The 18275-nt window shown below is 39.2% G+C and overlaps 1 protein-coding gene across 1 annotated transcript; it reads left to right on the top strand.

Moving 5' to 3' along the window:
- Positions 1-980: 980 nt before the first annotated feature.
- Positions 981-10338, top strand: LOC306764643 (hyaluronan and proteoglycan link protein 1-like). Its single transcript, XM_079251836.1, has 4 exons — positions 981-1264; positions 6589-6927; positions 8218-8520; positions 8643-10338. The coding sequence occupies exons 1-4, from the start codon at positions 1174-1176 to the stop codon at positions 8930-8932; spliced, it is 1023 nt and encodes a 340-aa protein (XP_079107962.1). The 5' UTR covers positions 981-1173; the 3' UTR covers positions 8933-10338.
- The last annotated feature ends 7937 nt before the right edge of the window (positions 10339-18275 follow it).

The raw sequence follows: 18275 nt of genomic DNA, 5'->3' as shown, positions 1-18275 counted from the left end.
TCTCAGCTGTAATAACTCCAGCATGGAGAAGTCCAGAGGAGCCTGAGCAGCATGTTGCTCCATTTGCAGTCTTTCCGTCTTTCGAAGATCATAAGAACGCCTGGCAAAATGTTTTGGAGAGACCACACAGGTCCTCTTTGCTTATGGCTGGTTGCGAGTTTGTGTCCTACCTCCCCAGAGCTACCCTGCCTGCCCTAAGTAACCGCTGAGTCTGCTTCTATTACACCCTGCTCAGTCAGAGGAAACTGAGAAAAACCTGCTCACATGATTTACAGTAACTGGTGTGTAGGTATTAGCTGAGTTGGTTCTTTACCGTTAAGATCGCAGATGTTCATAACAAAAGACGCTGGAGAAAGAAAGAAAGAGAAAGTCATAAATAAAAGAACCAAGGGGGATGTAGACAGCAGTACAACTTATTAGCGAACTTTCTCCATGCATCATTTTTATGTCCCTCTTACTTTCATTCTCGCACATGAATGAATAAACAATAAGCTCATCACGTGCATGAGTATGCGTATGTATGGATAGAAAGAGGTGCTGATGCTATTCATGGGTTGATATGTGCATATTATTCTAATTACATATTTCACATGATAAATATTTAAATAAAGTTTAAAAATATATTTTAAAAAAGACCAATAGAAGGGGGACAAATAAGAAAGAATTAAAACTAACTAATGACGAGTTAGTCCTAAGTTGTTTTGTTATCACTGAATTTCTTTCTTTCAGAAACCACTACAGCCCCACCTCTGTCTAACACACACATCACCCTCACTAATTATCTGTGGGTAAATTGTCTGGAGTGGTGCTGTTCCCCTCTTTCTCCCAAGGGAAAGGAGGGAGTTTTTCATAATAGAAGTACCAAGGGGGAGCCGGTAAGAAGCTATACATGGTGATGGGCTGAGGGGAGGAGGAGTGGTCTCTACCGAGCTAGGGTACAATAAAAGCCACTTGTCTGGACCTCCGAGGAGCCCAAATTTTCCAGTAGCAACCCAGGCGGCTGCTGCAAAACCAGAAAAAGGGACAGCTAGTTAAAAAGGATAAAAGTAGAAAAAAAATAGTAAAAAGCTAAAATTCAGCTTCTTTAGATTGTTTTTACTTGCAGATTTGATATTTATATTTCTATTAAAAGGACTTGTGTGTTGAAAGAAAAAAGAGAGAGAGTGAGCAAAAATGATGAGTCTGCTGTGCATCACTATTATCTCCCTGACCCTGGCTGGCAGCGCATACTGTGAAATGACGAACCCCCACTCAAAATTATTGGGTAAGAATAAAATTATGTTAAATGTCTCTTTTTTAAAAAATCTTTTATGCATGCTTGTGTGTGTGTGTGTGTATGTGTGTAGAATAATATGCATGAATGGAAAAAAGCATACAGATGACCTGTAAGGGATGTGAGTGAAGTAGTACTACAGCAGGGCTTGTTTAACAACAGATTCATTGTAGAAGTGGGTAACAGAGTTGTATCTGGACTAACACACACTCACAGACACACTGTGACTCACCATTGACTCATTGACTTGCATGCCGACCACCACGGCATGGAAGAGATGGTGAATAAATTACCCTGCCATTCACAGGAGCTTACTAGCAGTCCTTCTGAATGAGAACCACACTACTAATACCACTGGTTGTTTTATTGCTTCAGTGGCTGAAGTAAGTCTTGTCCTTTATGAGATGTAAATTCCTCTTGAGGTGTAAAAAACAGCTGGGCAAGTTAAATCTTTTGTCAGAGTTTCTCTTTTTTCCAAGAGTTTGCTTCCTCGTGCTGATAAAAAGAAAAAAAAAAAAGAAATGCAAGAAAAAACAAGATTCTGTGAGCATATGTGCAACGTTATAGGGTTGTTATGACATCAGATGACACCATGAAACAGTTGCTGAAACTGAGGGTTATAAAATACTGGAAAGATATCTACTACTGTGGCAAGAGGAATGAAAGGAGCCAGCCAAAAGCCTTCATTTTATATGGATTGAGTGATATTTAATGCGCTTTCAGCAGCCCTACAAGCTGACTCAGTAGATGTTAAATTAGGGCTTTCTCAGCTGTCTTTCTGCCAAAGAAATGGCTCCTCTTTGGGACAGGATTTTTCCCACTATGTGTGGATAAACATAAAAATTTCTCTCCCTGTGATGTCATAATTGAGTGTGCTTGTATGTTCGCCTTAAAGTTAACAAATGACCTCACGGCCTGCCTTATGTAAAAGCCTTTGCTCAGCGACAGCCAGTTCAAACAGTTTTCCACACAGTATATATTTTCTTTTTGTAATACGAGCACCCCGTCTGTTCGTGGGGTGTTGCCTGTCCTTACACCTACTGACTCACTGTAGCACTGGGAGATTTTGGAAAACAGCCATGGCAACAGGCAGCCTGACAAGAGAGGAGTGAAGATTAACGACCCACATCCAAATGTATAGAGCCCCATGCTGAACAGAAGCCAAATGACTCTGTCTTTCCCTGTGAGGTAATAGTCTGTAAGTCTAATACTTACTGTGTCTATTGGTTACCGAGGCTTGGCCCTGCTGCTTGGGCTGGGTGGGAAAAGAGGTTTGGCTCAAAATGGGTCGAGGCTGGCGGCTGAGTTGAAAATGCAGTATGTTTGTTTAGAAGAGAAGTTGATTGAGTCAAATTGGATACTGATTTATCTTAAACAAATTTTAAAATCAACTTTGATAACAGTTGACTGCACGTGTGTGCTGGTGATTGCAGACACGAGCCCAAATAATGGTACGCACACTGCATGTTGTGCTTGTTGTGCATGACAGAGTACAGGAAAGAGTTTACTGGAATTAGTGTGTTGGAGTTGTCCTGCTGTGTTTGTCCCAGCTGTGCTTGTTAATTCTTTCTCCATATTGACACAAATGGGCCAGCAGCGCTGAGCAGAGCTGGGAGATGTTGTAAAGCATCTCATGCCTTGCAGTTCTGTCAGAGGGTGGGGCACAGTGTGCGCACTGATGTAAGCATGCAGACTGCCCTCTTTAGATTCCCATGCCTTCACAGAAGAGAGATACGAGAGAGATCGGATCTTCAAGTAACTTAGACTCATACTCAAGGGGTTAAATTTCAGTATTAGCCTCTTTCAGAATGCATGGCACAGATTGGGCTTGGATCTCTGCAGTATTGTCCATTTACAGTTCAGTGTTGCAAAGAAACAGATGGTTTCAATCATTTGCTAATACAACCTTTTACAGAGTGAGAGAGAATTGTGCTTGGTAATAAAATGGCAGTAGGGCTTGGCTGCAGCTGCTTTATTGTCATACACATGTGCTCACTTGGATCTTTGCAGTGCTTTCGTTCCCGGCTGCACTCTTCAAAACTATTCAAATCGAAGCTGTTTTGTTTTATTTGAACCTACATATGTATGTTGAATGAAATAATTTAGTCCCACCTTTGACCTTGGAGAGTTACAAGAGGCTTGAGTTGTGTCAGAGGAAAGAGTTGCTTGGTTCTCCTGCCAATCGGCTGTAGGTACACACAACATGCAGTTGCTTTATGAGCCCAGGGAGCCCAGTATGATCGGGGCCAAGTCCTCCTGTGGGATAACTAGGAGCAGGAAAGAGTGTGGAATTACGTTTAACATCCCTGTTGCTGTCTGCTGCAGCTCTCTCTCAAGCATTCTTACCTTCAAAATTTGTGTAGTATGTAAGTTCCTAAGGTTTACATTCATTTAGTCTTAGTATGCATACAGCAACATGTTTCAGTAACTTATCTAAGCATTGCATTGGTTTTCTCATGTTTAACAAATGTCTTCATTGCATCTCACATTTCAGGATTACATGCACTAAACCACATCCAGTGATTGGATTTCTTCTTTGGACAGAATCATGTTTCCATAAGAAAGCACAATGAAGCCTTTCATTCTAGCTGATATCATTTTTGGAGTAAGAATTGGAAACGCGGAAATATCTAGGTATTAAATTTGGGTGGCATCCCATCTGGTAAGATGTTGATCTCATCATTGCCTTTATTTTTGCCAGATCTTTAATGAGCTGTTTAGTCATTCTGGATCTCTCAGGTTTCAGCCACTTCATATGCTGCTACTACGCATATAGAGAATTTATGAGGCAGGAGAAGTTGTGAGTCACTTCTCACTGACGACAAAGGCAAACACGAACCATATCCTGCTTTAAAACACATAAGTAATAAGAAACAGCAGGAGGGCGTTTCTTAGCTCATAAAATACCTGGCATGTCGCTGACCACTCGAGAGGTGAGCCCGGTTACTGGGTGTGGTGATTTGGTAGTAGAAGCGGTCATTGGCATCAGAAAATAAAAGTATGGAACACAAAGTGGAACTGAGTTGGATTTGATTAAACAGTAAATTAAACTGGATTAGAGTTGATTCTTCCAGACATTTTTTCATTTCACATTTTTCATGTGAAACCTTTTAAAGGGATGTTTTATGCTTGTATTCCTAATGACATTGAAGGAAGTACAGCACCATATGTCTGTTGCACTTTGGGACACTTTATGTCAGGCTCTCTTTGCAAAGAAGGGGACCAGAATTCAGTACACAGATGCATATGACCAAAAGAAGCTGACTGGTCAGAGTCCAGCAATGAAACCTAAAAAGAAAGACTGAATTATAAATGAAAAGATTGAAACACAGGCAAAGTCCCGCTGTAAATCACACGCACAAATTCCAGACACATGCTGTGGTGCTACTCATCACAAAACTAGTGCAGAAAGAGAAATATTCTCAATTTGAAGGCTGTATTGTGAAAGCACCGTGTTGACAAACACTTAGATTTTACAACGTCTGGTGAGATAGAGCTGTAAATCAACACCATTTTGTTAAGTCTGTGCAAGCTCCCATAAAAAGGAGCATTTGACGGATCATTTAACTTTTTTCTGTAAATGATTTATCATCATTTCCTGCAGTCAAGATGAGGCGTCATCATGACGATTAGCAATGCAAAGTAGATTTTCAACATTCCTGAGTGTTTTGTTAAAATGTAAAACTCTTAACATGTGCAGAATAACTTATCTACAGTGACCTTGTAAGGTTAAAAGAGCCAGGTTGGTGACATTAAAAAATCTGGCTCTCGGCCTAACATGCCTCACTCGCCCATTAATCTCACAAAGTAGCGGACCCTCTGACCAAGAGTCGGGGAAAGCACACAGACTGAATACACATGGGAGGCAAGGTTAACGGCACACAGGTGAAACAAATCAGGTCGGCAAAACAATCATGAGGGCAGGAAGTAAAACAAACCTTGACACACGAGGAAAGTGACTTTCTTTACTTAACCGTTCACAGGTTTGATTTGAAGTCACTCCTGTGTGCATTTTGTGTCTTCAGGAGAAGTTATGGGTTGAGCAGAGCCGTAGGCACTAAGCCAGAAGCTCATCGTATTTCCTGTATTACCCATAAGAGATGCATGGTTTCCTTTTGAGGAGCCAACAACACTGTTTTCCAGACATGGTTTTGATCAGGCACGTTTAGTGAAATAATGACATCCTCGGTCAAAAATTAGACACGCTCTCAACTGGTAGACAAGACCATCCATTATGGGCTAGTAAGATCAAAATATGTCAGGCACTATACAGATATTTTAAAACCTTTCTTTGTTTATTCCTGAGGGTGGAGTAAAAACAGCACATGTAGGCGTATCTACTTGTTCAACCTTGCTTCAAGAAAAAAGACCATTTCTGCAGATCTGAACATTGATTGTGTCACAGACCACAATAGTTGGTGTATGTATGTGTGTATATACATCTGTTTTCCATTGCATTGCCTCTTGTGTCATCTTCCTTTGATTTGACAAATTTTGAAAGGTTTTATTAGCTTGAGGTGTGTTTGTGTGTTGGTTATAGAGGCAGAGTTGGGCCCTGTACATCCATTCATCTGGTGTTTATTAACACATATCATAGGGCGGCTCTTGTTAGTTGGGGCCATCTTAAAAAAGCAACTCATGTGAGGTCTAAACATGGAGGTCAGGGAGACAATGCGGACCCATGGTGAGAAACAGATGATCCGGCATTTTAACAGAGAAAATGTTCAAACAAAGGCTGGACAGAGTCGAGAGAGAGAAGTAGTACTGTGAGGATTTGATTCCTGTTATTCATTTGATGGCTAACATGTTTAACGCACATCAGATGGAGCGGATGAAGGACAAGCGTTTCATTTTGAAAGCTAACGCTGAGGAACCAAAGCCCTGTAATTATCAGGACTGACAACAGCAGGAAGGAGACGGAAGATGAGGACTGGCTCCAGGGGGCTGAGGCCTAGCCATTGCCCAGTAATATATCTAATAAGCAGACTCTGGACCCTTTGATAATTTTATGAGACTGTTTAGACCATAACTTCACTGTTTATGTATATGCACATTTATATTTATATACAGCATACCCAAATATATCCAGGATACCGAAAAGTGAAAGTGAATAAAGAATGAAAAGATAACAGTTTTGTATTTCTCACCCCTGGCATCTTCTACAAAAAAAAACTTTTATTGCATCTACTGTATTTAAATGTCAAACTAAAACTAAAAATATAGGATGTTGTATTCGCGATCAATGAGTAAATGCTTTATTAGCATGAGTCATTGTTGCACTAAGGTTATCCAATATTTTCCTTTTTTTTTCCCAGTCAAGGCTGAGCTAGGTGGCAATGTCACCTTACCCTGCAGACACTCCTCTACAGACAGCTACTTCTTCAACAGCATGGGTATGCGAGTCAAATGGCTCAAACTGGCAGATGACGAGAGCCTGAATGAGGATGTGATCACTTCAATGGGATTCCACAACAGGATATATGGAAGCTTTGAGAATCGCGTCTTTTTGCAGAAATCCGACAGTTACGATGCTTCACTATTTATGACTGAAATCTCCATGGACGATGTGGGAAAATACAGATGTGAGATCATCAGTGGGGAGGAAGAAACTATCCAGGATGTCTTCTTAGAAGTGGAGCATGGTATCATCAATGGTAATTCTTATTTTTCCATTGTGATTTCTTAAGTTCAGCAATTTCCTTCTGCAACTGTTTTTCTTTTACACTCTCTTATCTTGTGCCAAGATAAAAACAGCAAGACAGCACATGATGATTAATCCATACAACTCTAATAGCAGTGTGATTAGATTTAAATTGTTTTCAGCACCAGTAAACAGAATAATTGTTCCGCTACTATTAGTCCATCTTCCGAAACATAAGATATACCCCTAATTTAATCATCAGTCATGTTTCCCTTATTTTTCATGCAAAGGGGATTGTTTAGCTGACATACATACATTACATTTCTGAATTCTTAAATGCTTACATAGTAAGCTCTAACAGTATGCCAAAATAATAACAGCATTAGAATATAGAATCCAATCCAACTTTTTCTCCACTGTAACGACTTGCTCCTTAAATTATCACTCCATGTTTTTAAATATGTTATGTCTCTTGGCATAAGGACAGTAACACAATGAGTGCAATTAACTCTGCAGCATCATACTAATATACTTCAAATGAGCTTGCTCTGATCTATATTAAACTTATAGCTCATAGTTTGCAGAAGATCAGGTAAGCACCAATTGAATGTGTTAGTCAACATGCAAACTGTTGTATCTGCAAAACTACTTAAATATAATCTAAACTTGGTATTTGTCAGGTCAGAAAAGTCACTTCAATTCCAAGATCAAGTCTATTTGTTTAAAATGTGCACTAAAGTCAGTCATGCGCACTAGAAAAGGTGGTAACATTTTCTTTTTGAGTTACATTCACCACATAGTACAACAACGCTTCAACATTATGTTCAGACAATAACATATGGACAGGATTTTTTTTTTCCTTCAATGCCACTGCAACCCTTATGGCCACAGTTTTCACACTTGTGTCTGCCTACATGTACACAACACCTGGGGGTGTCATTTTGGATAGAAACCACTTTCCTTGATCCAAATCAGCCTTGTACCAAGCTGCTATCTCACAATTGGAACAATCCAACTTGGGTTGAGCCAAGTCAACTGGACTGCATTTAGTTTCTTGAAGTGGAGCTAAGTTGACTTTACTTTATCTATGTTGGATACCATGACTATTACCCTTCTGAAGAATTATCTTGTATTCACAATAAAAAAGTGCACGTGCATATCTATAAGAACTCTAAAATGGCAGCTCAATAATAAATGCAGATGACTCCAAAGGATTCTACATCTAAAGTAACTCTTATTTACAATAAATGCTCTTTCAGACTAATAGACTGACATGTCCCAAAACATCTTTTCTTTCATTCAGGTGTTGTATTCCCATACTCTCCTCGTATTGGCCGTTACAACCTGAATTTTGATGGGGCAGTCCAGGCATGTGAAAGCCAGGATGCTGTGGTTGCCTCATTTGATCAGCTATATGAGGCTTGGAAGGGTGGTCTTGACTGGTGCAACGCTGGTTGGCTGAATGACGGTACAGTACAGTATCCCATCACCAAACCCAGAGAGCCTTGCGGTGGTTCAAACAGCAAGCCGGGTCTCAGAAGTTATGGACGCCGAGACAAGACAAGAAGCCGCTTTGACGTTTTCTGCTATGTTTCCGAACTCAACGGTCAGCTTTCTTTCTTACTTTTTTGCCTTTACATCGACCGTACAAGTCAACTGCATCTTCTGAAATTCATTTGTTAACAAAAGTGGAAGTGATTCTTCTGACTAACTGTTTTGCTCACTCAGGTCATTTCTACTGGCTAGTCCAGCCTGAGAGGCTGACCTTTGCTGAGGCTGTGAAGGCGTGCTTAGACGATGGTGCAGAGATTGCCAAAGTGGGCCAAATGTATGCCGCCTGGAAGCTTGAGGGCTACGATCGCTGCGATGCTGGCTGGTTGGCCGATGGAAGTGTCCGTTACCCCATTTCCAGACCCCGCAAGCACTGCAGCCCCAATGAAGCTGCAGTTCGCTTTGTCGGATTCCCAGAGAAACACCTGAAGTCTTATGGTGTTTACTGCTTCAAGGCTGATCAGTGAAGGGGTTGAATGTCATGGGAAAACCATAACCACCAAAGAGCAGCCACAACCTCAGCCAATAGAGTCAACAATGAAGCAGATAAGCTTTGGATAATAACTAGCATGAACTCCATACAATTCTGAAGCTGTGATAACACTAAAACAAACTTTTTGCATCTTACACACATATGCAATAAACAACAAAATCTTTGTAGCCATTTAGGGTCTTTTTTTTCTCTAGCAGTGTATTATTTGGTCTTATTGTTGCATAATGAGCAACAGTGTTAAAGTTTGACTGGTGTGAAAGATTAAATGTGTGAAGTTCAGGCTTGATAGCAATTATACACAGTGCAGAAGACATATGCTGCTTTAAAATGCATTTTGTGTTTTATTATTTTCAAGTATCACATCAATGAAAAGCTAAATTGATTAAAATGTGATGAACAGAACTTGGTTACAACTGATGAGTTGACATATACATAAAAAACGGTAGTGATTAATCAGTTTAAAATTAAGCTGTTTCATTATTTTTATTTTAAGTTTTGTTTAACTTTTTTTTTAAACCGGAGGAGATATGAGCAATCACACTGCAAAATGAAAACATTTAAAATGTCTTGGTCTGTGACCAAATCTGTGTAAAAAAAAAGCTAATTCAGATCAACTCCCAATCAGAATCAGACAGATTATTTACTGAACTTTATGCAGTGAGTTTGTAAGTTCTAACAAAAGGTTTTTATTTTTTACTAACAATTTACTTATAGATTTTTACCTGTTTATAAGATTCTCAAGAAAAGTAAAACAAAAAATGTAGTTTTAGGCTCATTCAAGCAGGATTTTGGCCAGATGCTGAATGCAAGATAAGTATGGATACTGCTATTCTAATATGAACTAAATCACACCCCTGAGTGAAAGTATTGTCCCACATATATGGAAGAAATATGTGTTGATTTTGCAGAAATGATAGTGCCTCTGCAGGAATGGGTTGCTGTGTTGGTTTCCTGTAGTCTTGAGCAGTAAATCCCCTTTAGAAATATTTCTTTCTAAGGCCTTATTAATATTGACGGTCTCTTTTACTTCTAAAACAATTAATTGATAGTCATGCTATAGTAACTGGCTCTGAAGATTTTCCTGTGGACCACAATGAGCACATTTTTGAGTGCAGAGTTGGTCATTTAGAGTTATGCCACACGTAGTAGATAATGCCATTTATAACATTTGGGTGAAAAGATCCTTTGAAATTTTGTGTTTTTGCTACCTTTTTTTCTTTTCATTTTTTTCTAACCATGTCCACTGACATATGGTACTTACTGCAGATGTGTATTTGTACACATAAGCGCATGATGGGGATTAAGGTATTTTTGTATCTTATGATTATGTACCTTTTCAACAACACAAAATAAAATAAAGATACAAGTTTTAAAACAAGATTTCTAAGTGTTCCTTTTCAACTCTAAATCACTATTTATTATGAGAGGGCAGGGAAACTCAAACTGTGATGTTAACAGTTGTTTTCTGCCAAATATGAGCTGGTGAAGCCATGAACAGTACATTGTGACAGTGTTAAGAATATTGATTGGACCCTGCTTATTTATTACACCATTTTTCTATTAAGCCCCATGTGGCCAGCACACCAGCCTGCCACTGCAAGGAAATAGCATCTAGTCTTGTAGTTGTACACTTATAAGTACTTTTAAATGTGAAAACTATTTCTTTTCAGTGGACATACCTCAAAGCAACAGGAGAAAAGAAAAATCAGCTTTATATTCTTTTCAAAATGTGAGCATTTTGATATTTTTTGCACATATGGGAACCATTTTTCCTTATGGGCTTGTTTAAACAGGCAGTTAAATCAGCCATCAGCTGGAGAAATAGCGCTAACCATTTTTTATGCTTTACCTTACCAGTTTTGCAAAATGTAGCGTAAACTTTCAGCCAGCTTCCAAAAGCCATACTTTAAAATGCTTGTTAGTCAGAATTAGTGATGCATGACAAGATTTGGAAGATATGTAGTGAGAGATATGTTGATGGCGCTTTGCATCAAACAAACTCTGAGGTGCATGTCAACGCTGAAAAGGCAGGAAGAGCTAGGGTGTATTTTTCCTTCCAAAACAAACCATGAAATCCTGTTAAATCCCAGTGAGACCTTGGTAGAGGGAGTTTAACTTTTTTTTCCCACTGGTCAGCCATTAAACATCTGCATTTCATGAGGCCAGCTTGCAGGTTTTACTCTCACTGGGGCACCTAGTAGCAGCCTTTAATCACAAGTCAAGTCTTGTTTAATGATAGTGTGGGCGGTCACACTGAAAACCACAACAACCTAACTTACACAAAGATTAGAACAGCCGACTTTATGTTATTGCCCAGCTTGTGATTCTTTGTCCCAGCAATGGAAGGACTTCAAGCCACCGCCGTATAAAGAAGAACTTGGATAGTGGTAAAGGAACACTCAAAAAACTTGTATTTCATCCACTTTCATGGACCACCCTATAAATTTTAAAGATGTTTGTTATTCAAGAAAACCCTTTCATCCATTCTACTGATTAAAAAAATGTCAATGTGCGGTTGTATCAGTAAGCAGGTCAAATTTTAGGATATGCATCACTTTTCCATAATCCATCTGACATCATTCACACTGCCACGTCTAATCTGCCTGCACTGTTTGTTTACCAAAGGTTTGTCATTTTAAAGTATAGAAAGTCTGTGGAGAATTTCATGTGTATGGCGCTGTATTACAATGAAAATTCCTCCAAAGGCTGATTCACATAAAATTTGAATCTTCAGCAGTAGGTTTAGCTCCCACAGTGTGTGTGGGCGCTACAGAGAGAAGAATGAAACAGCACGCATATTGGCTTTATGTTTCAGTCTGATAGCACTACCTGCTGGGGAAAACCAGTTAAACCACAACAGTGTTTACTTGCACACTCCGATTCTGGGACATTTTTTAGAATGTAACTAAACAAACAGGAAAAAATGAAAAAGCTAGCACTACTTCTAAAACTTTCAAAGCACCACAAACCAAATGACACCCGTCACTCCAGTAAATCTGCATCACAACTTTGAAAAAAAGAGGAAACTACAATATTTAGAGAAAATCTCTCTAAATCCTCAAGGAACATGGGCAACACTAAAAGGCTATATAAATACCATTATACATGATGGAAGTTTTAAAATATTCATATATTTATTTCATTTGTGATTTAAAGCAGGAAAAACAGTTTGATCTTTTAAAAAATTCACAAACATCCCAGACATTCACATTATAAAATAAACAAACCTGTTATATAAATATAAAATGGTATTATGTGCACATTAGGGATAAAACACCTACAGGCATTCACAGGCAGACGCAATAAAACAACATTTCTCCTTAAAAAAAATGCTGCAGAAATACAAAACCATCCACGTGTACAAAAGGTTTGTCAATATTATGAAACAGAATTATTGCATATTATTGCTGATGTGACCCACAATATTCCTCGAGAAAAAAAAAAACAAAAAAAAACACTTCCATCAGTCATATTGCTGAGTCATTTTTCATTCCTAATGCATCCTGCGTAGACATTCTGTGAATGTGGCTTGTCTCCTATTGAACACACAATAAAAACTATATGAAGAGCACTGCTGGGCCAAGTGACAGCATCATATTTTACCTGTCAGTATACAACAAGTGAGGAGATCAAGAGCAGCTTGAAAATAAATTATACGCAAATCTGTCTAAACAGCTGGTACGTTCAAGTCTTTCTGAGTGTTTCACAAAATACATTCTCTCGATGGCGTATTTGAAGTGACCACAATAACAAAGGAGTTCAGTGAAGATAAGCAGAGGTTAGAAACAGAAAAAGATCAGCAGCAGCTGAGAGGAAGACTGATGTTCGCTGAGGAACGGCCGAACTGTTAGAGTAAACATGGCGCCTCAACTCATTTTAAGTTATACCCTGAAAAGATAATGAAGAGGAATCAAGAAATACTTGCAGTTTGAAAAAGAAACACATCCATTTTCATCGGCATACAAAGGTTTGGCTAGTAAGTACTTACAGAGGAATCTTTCATATTGAATAAGAAAGAAAACCAAAGCATTTTTTTTTGTTTTTTTTTTTATGAACTCATGTAAACTGCTGTATAAATCCCCTTCTTGTGTTCTGTAAGTCAGAGTCAGAGTCAGATCTGTTGTAGAAAACTGCTTAAAAAGGTGAGGACTTTATGATGTATTGCATAGGTTGGCATCTAGTCCATCCTGAAGCCACATAACATAAGAGATTTCTTTATGTTACATAAGCGCTACTTTCTCTCTCTGAATCAGAATAACACATGCCATCATGTCCATTAGTGGACAAAGACATTGGGCATCATTAATGAATGTATAATTTGATAAGCTAAAAGATGAAGAAGAAACATCCAGGGTTTAAAATAATATATGATGAGTGTACTCTCCAGTAACCAGCTGAAATCGTCAATGAATCCATATTGGAACTGTTATAAACTCGTGCCCCTGATATGAAAAGTCACGCTTCAACATCTAAAAGGCACTTCATAAGATTCCATCATCATCCAAAACACAAGAAAACTGCAAGTTATCTTCTTGGCTTCTTTGATCAGCTTTTGCTTGTGCTTTTTCCTTTTTTGTCGTTCTACACAACTATCAGGTGAATGTTCTCATTTACTTGGAAATCATGGCATCCTCCTCCTATGTTCAGTTCTGTCTCGTCTTCCCCGGTAGCGCTGATTGTGGAGGCGGAATGTCTCATCTTGCCATTTTTTGAAGTTGTTGATGCTGTAGAGACTATTGTGTTGATGCCTTCTCATAAAGGTTCTCTGAAAGCTTGAAGCTGCTGGAGGAAAAACCACATGATGACATTTTTCACTGACCTACACAGAACATGGAGCAGTCCCTATTGTTTATGTGCAGTACTAGCTGTACTTACGACTCATGCAGGTGATTTTAGGGATATCCCATTGTCCATCCCCACGGCAACGGATGGTCGGGATGTGCCTCTGAATAAAGCCTGTCCGGCACTGGTACCTTACCAGGGAGTTAATTTCATACCTTTCACGCTTCTTTCCAAAGGTACGTGCATTTTCTACCACTGGTGGCTGACTACAGGCCACTGAAAAACAGAATGCATTTATTGAGAGAGACTTTTTTCACATGTGTTTTCACTCCAACATATGGAGTACACAAATTAGTTTATTTAAAAAAAAATCAATATAAAGAGCTGTATTTTGTTACCTGTGCCCTTTTTACAGGTGAAGGTGAGATGGTAGTTGCAAGGTACATCGTTCCACTGGCCGTCCTCATGCCATATCATCACCACACAATCCTCACCGGAAGAAAAGAAGCTGTCAGGCTGGTTGGGCCTCCAGTTTTCATATTGCTGCAAGAAGAGCAGATGATGCAAAAGATATTCAATTAATTAAACATATCTATATATATATATATATATATATATATATATATATATATATATATATATATATATATATATATATATATATATATATATATATGTGTGTGTGTGTGTGTGTGTGTGTGTGTGTGTGTGTGTGTGTGTGTGTGTGTGTGTGTGTGTGTGTGTGTGTGTGTGTATCAACCAGTAGCACAGTTGCCCACAATTTAAGTGCATATGCAACATTTCCTTTTACAGACTATTTTCTGCCTGAGCAGCAGTTTGCCATCACTGTGATTTTAACTAATGACCACAAGAGGGAGTAACAGAATCTCTCTGGGATGCTGAAACTTTCAGATTCTGCAGACACAAACTAGACTTTAAAACTGTTAGCTACTCAATCAAAAGTCCAAATCTGCAAAAAAAAAAAAAAAAAAAAGGAGCAAAATCTGCAGTTTTTAGTATTTTTTAAGCATGTTTGTTAAACAAAATATTGTGCCAAGTCTTCTTTCACATCAATGTGACTTTAGCATTTAGGCCTGCTTGGTATTCATGTTAGAACAGTGTGTAATGACATTTAATCACAGTTCACATGGCTACCACTTCATTTGTCATTTTACCTGTAAAAATTCATTGTACTGTACAGATATTTACAGTATACACACAGCTGTAGAGCTGTGGGGTATTTAAGCTAGAACCGATGCTAGCCGAGGTCTTTCAGCACGTTCTGGGTTCAAACAGTTTCTTCAAAGCTGTTAAGTGGCCCCCTCCTGTTCCCCATCCTCCTCTTCTCTCTTTCTCTCTCTCACACACACACACACACACACACACACACACACACACACACACACACACACACACACACCTCCAATCATGCCCTACTCTGTCATTATGGTTAACAAACATGCACCAACTTCCTGCCCTGCTCACCTCAGCTCAGCTCAACAAATGGTTGACCTATCAACTGCCCAGCAAGCTTGCATCCTCCTCAAAATAACCAAACAAGCTTTGATCACACACCTAAGCACACATACAAATATCTCACCAAGGCTTGTCTGTGCACTACTGTTAATATGCATTCCCTTTACTGCTTTCATTGTTTATAATCAGTCTCGTTATTTATTTATATCCAGCAACGATGACCACCCACCTTGACCCCCTGGGCTTCTTCTACACAGTTTTTCCTCTTAGTGCAGCTGAGCACAGGTGCTGTCCATCTGTGTGCGCCCCCCCCCCCCCCCCCCCCCCAGATGGCTGCCTGCTGGCTGGGTCTTCTCATGAGTGTGGGGGATGAAGAGGGACCATACCAGTCTACGCCTGCCAAACTCCCCTCCACACTGCGTCACTCACACCCTCATCACCTCTAAATCGGTCTCCACAGGAGGCCTGTGCTTATCTTTTAACCCCCAGGCTCTCCTTCTTGCTTCCTCCCTATCTATGCTCCTGGAGGATCATCTTTGAAGTGAGGACACCAGTCTGTTCAACACATACGAACAGTGTAATTATCTATTTTTCTGTCTAGTGAGGGGAATCTTCAGCAGATACAACCACTGCAACAAAACACACAATTTCATGCTGTTTGCTAAACAGACAAACACACAAAGAGTGTGCACTTTTGTCGCTCGCAACATCTTGCATTGCAGGAGCTATGTGTTTTCACACATTAGACCCAAACTCATTAAAAGGATTCAGTGGTGCCTTACAACATGCTTTCTGTCAGCTTTACTTGCAGAGCAGCCACCAGGGCGTAGCAATATCAGGCAGAGTAGAATACATCATGAGAAAATCGCCCAAGAGAACAGCTCTCCTTAGATGACGACATCTGTTATCTGCATCTTTTCCAAATATTTACACTGTCTCACTGCCATGTTTGTTGAGACAAAAATATGTGAGAGAGCCTATCTTACCACAGTGCTGCCATCGGTCCAGCGGAAGTCGCTGTCAAACATCTTATCGTTCAGGCCGATCCACTGGTAGTCCCGTCCAAGACCTGCCATGCAGGGAGGAGTGAAACAATACAGGTTACATGTCTCCTTAGCTTTATTGCCTTTTTAGGACTTTGCAGATAAAGGAACAAAACACAAACAAAGATAAAGACAGCAGCAACATTTAATGTCTGAAGTGGGGTTTTTTTCTGAATCTACTTTTAAACTCATTTAGTTTTTTCTTTTGGCGATATAAAGAAGCAGCTGTTTTCTTTCGGTTTTACCATGCCAATCAACTTTGATAAAGCAGTATTTACGCATGTTCCTGTACTTCTTTTTGATTGTCTGAAAGTGCAGCCTTTCACTTACGATTGACAAACTGCTGCTCCTCGTGGGAAAGGATGCTGGCGAGGTGAGCCCCCTGCATGCGACACTCTCTTTCTGCTGAGTCCCAGGTTCTCCTCTGGGGGAAGTACTTGTAGCAGTGGCCCTGAAACTTATACCATCCATAGTCACACGTCTCTGTATCTGATGGAAAAAAGAATTAAATTAAATTGGAGTATAGATTTTGGATTTGGAAGAGATCCAAATGAATTCAGGATTAATGCTTCCAACCACACATCAACCAGCTCCATTAATCAATTTATTTACAAGATCTGCATTACTCTTAACACCTGGGTACATTGGCCCTTCGGGGCAGCTGTTATCTCTCTTACTGTGTCTGAATGAAAGAGAACATTTTCATAGATTCATCCTTGTTGCTCCTGACAACTCTGTATGGGCGTATAAGCCACAGATGTGTGAATCTAGCTAAGTTGTTAATAGTTTTGTGGGTAGAATAAATCTGATGAAGCAGGTAGTTTCTCTGAGCTGTTCATGAGTACTGAAAAATGGAAAAAATTAAAATGGCAATTTCAGATTACAGTTTTACTCAATAGTAATCTAATGCAGTTGGAGCGAATTAGTTGTAATTCAGGAAACTTCTTGTAAAGCCTTAAACCCTAAGAGGTAAGCTTTGAAAAATATTCCTGAACAAAAAAAAGTAGAACATTTGGATTAACATTTAAATATAATTCTCATCCTTATCCTTCTTTTTTTTCCCCTGGTTATCCTTTTTAACTTCCTTTTTTCTTTTTTTTTTCCATTTGGCAAAAACCTCCTCAGCAACTCTGACTACACAATATGGGTGGGATTCAGTGGCGAGTCATCCAGACAGGGTGTAGACAGTGATCAAGAGAAATCAGACAGTGCCAGTGTTGCCCTGGAACTTGTGAATAAGTTCCGCCTCCACATGATATGCTTCATGGAGATGAGCTCAGGGACTTAAACCAGTATCCTGGATGGAAACATTATAAAGTGGTTGAGGTACAGGGATTTTCAGAATGGTTGAGGAGTCTTAGTCTTCTTTTACTTGTTTGTCTTATTTTATATTATATAGTGATTATAATAACTCAGTGGTTAAGATTTGCCTTCTGTCAAATCTTTTTTATGACCCTTTTGCAATATTCCAAACTCTTGATTATCTTTATACACTTACATGTAAATAGTAGTTGCTCAATCTCAGTGTTGCAAGATTTAAGTCATGAAGGGGTCAGATTGAAAATGACCCTTTTAGACACCTGAAATAACTGTCAGTACTGAGAGTGAAAGGTTTCTTGCTATAACTTTGACTCTGTATATTGATAATTTAATTTATCCATACAGAGTCATTTTGCGAGTTCTGGGCATTTTGTTTACATCTTAATATAAATCCAATGCAAAATGCATGATCTGTGTAAAACAGAAGAGCTCTTTTCTTCTAAATTCTAACTGACATCTCCCATGTATTCATGAATCTCCTGGTTTCAAAAACAACTTTCTAATCAGCAACAATTCAACTTCACTTACGAGGTGGTGTTCTTTATATATTTAATATAGATGACCAACCTAAACAGTTTAGTTATAGCTTCCACCTGTGTAAAAAGTCCTGGTTACTACACACATGGTGGAGTATCTTAAGTGTATTTTGATGTCCATCTTTGGATCTATGACATTGTTTAACCACAGCAGGCCCTT

This window comes from Telmatherina bonti (genome assembly GCF_933228915.1).
Source record: "Telmatherina bonti genome assembly, chromosome: 13".
NCBI lineage: Eukaryota > Metazoa > Chordata > Actinopteri > Atheriniformes > Telmatherinidae > Telmatherina > Telmatherina bonti.
This window is presented reverse-complemented; position numbering and strand designations above follow the sequence as displayed.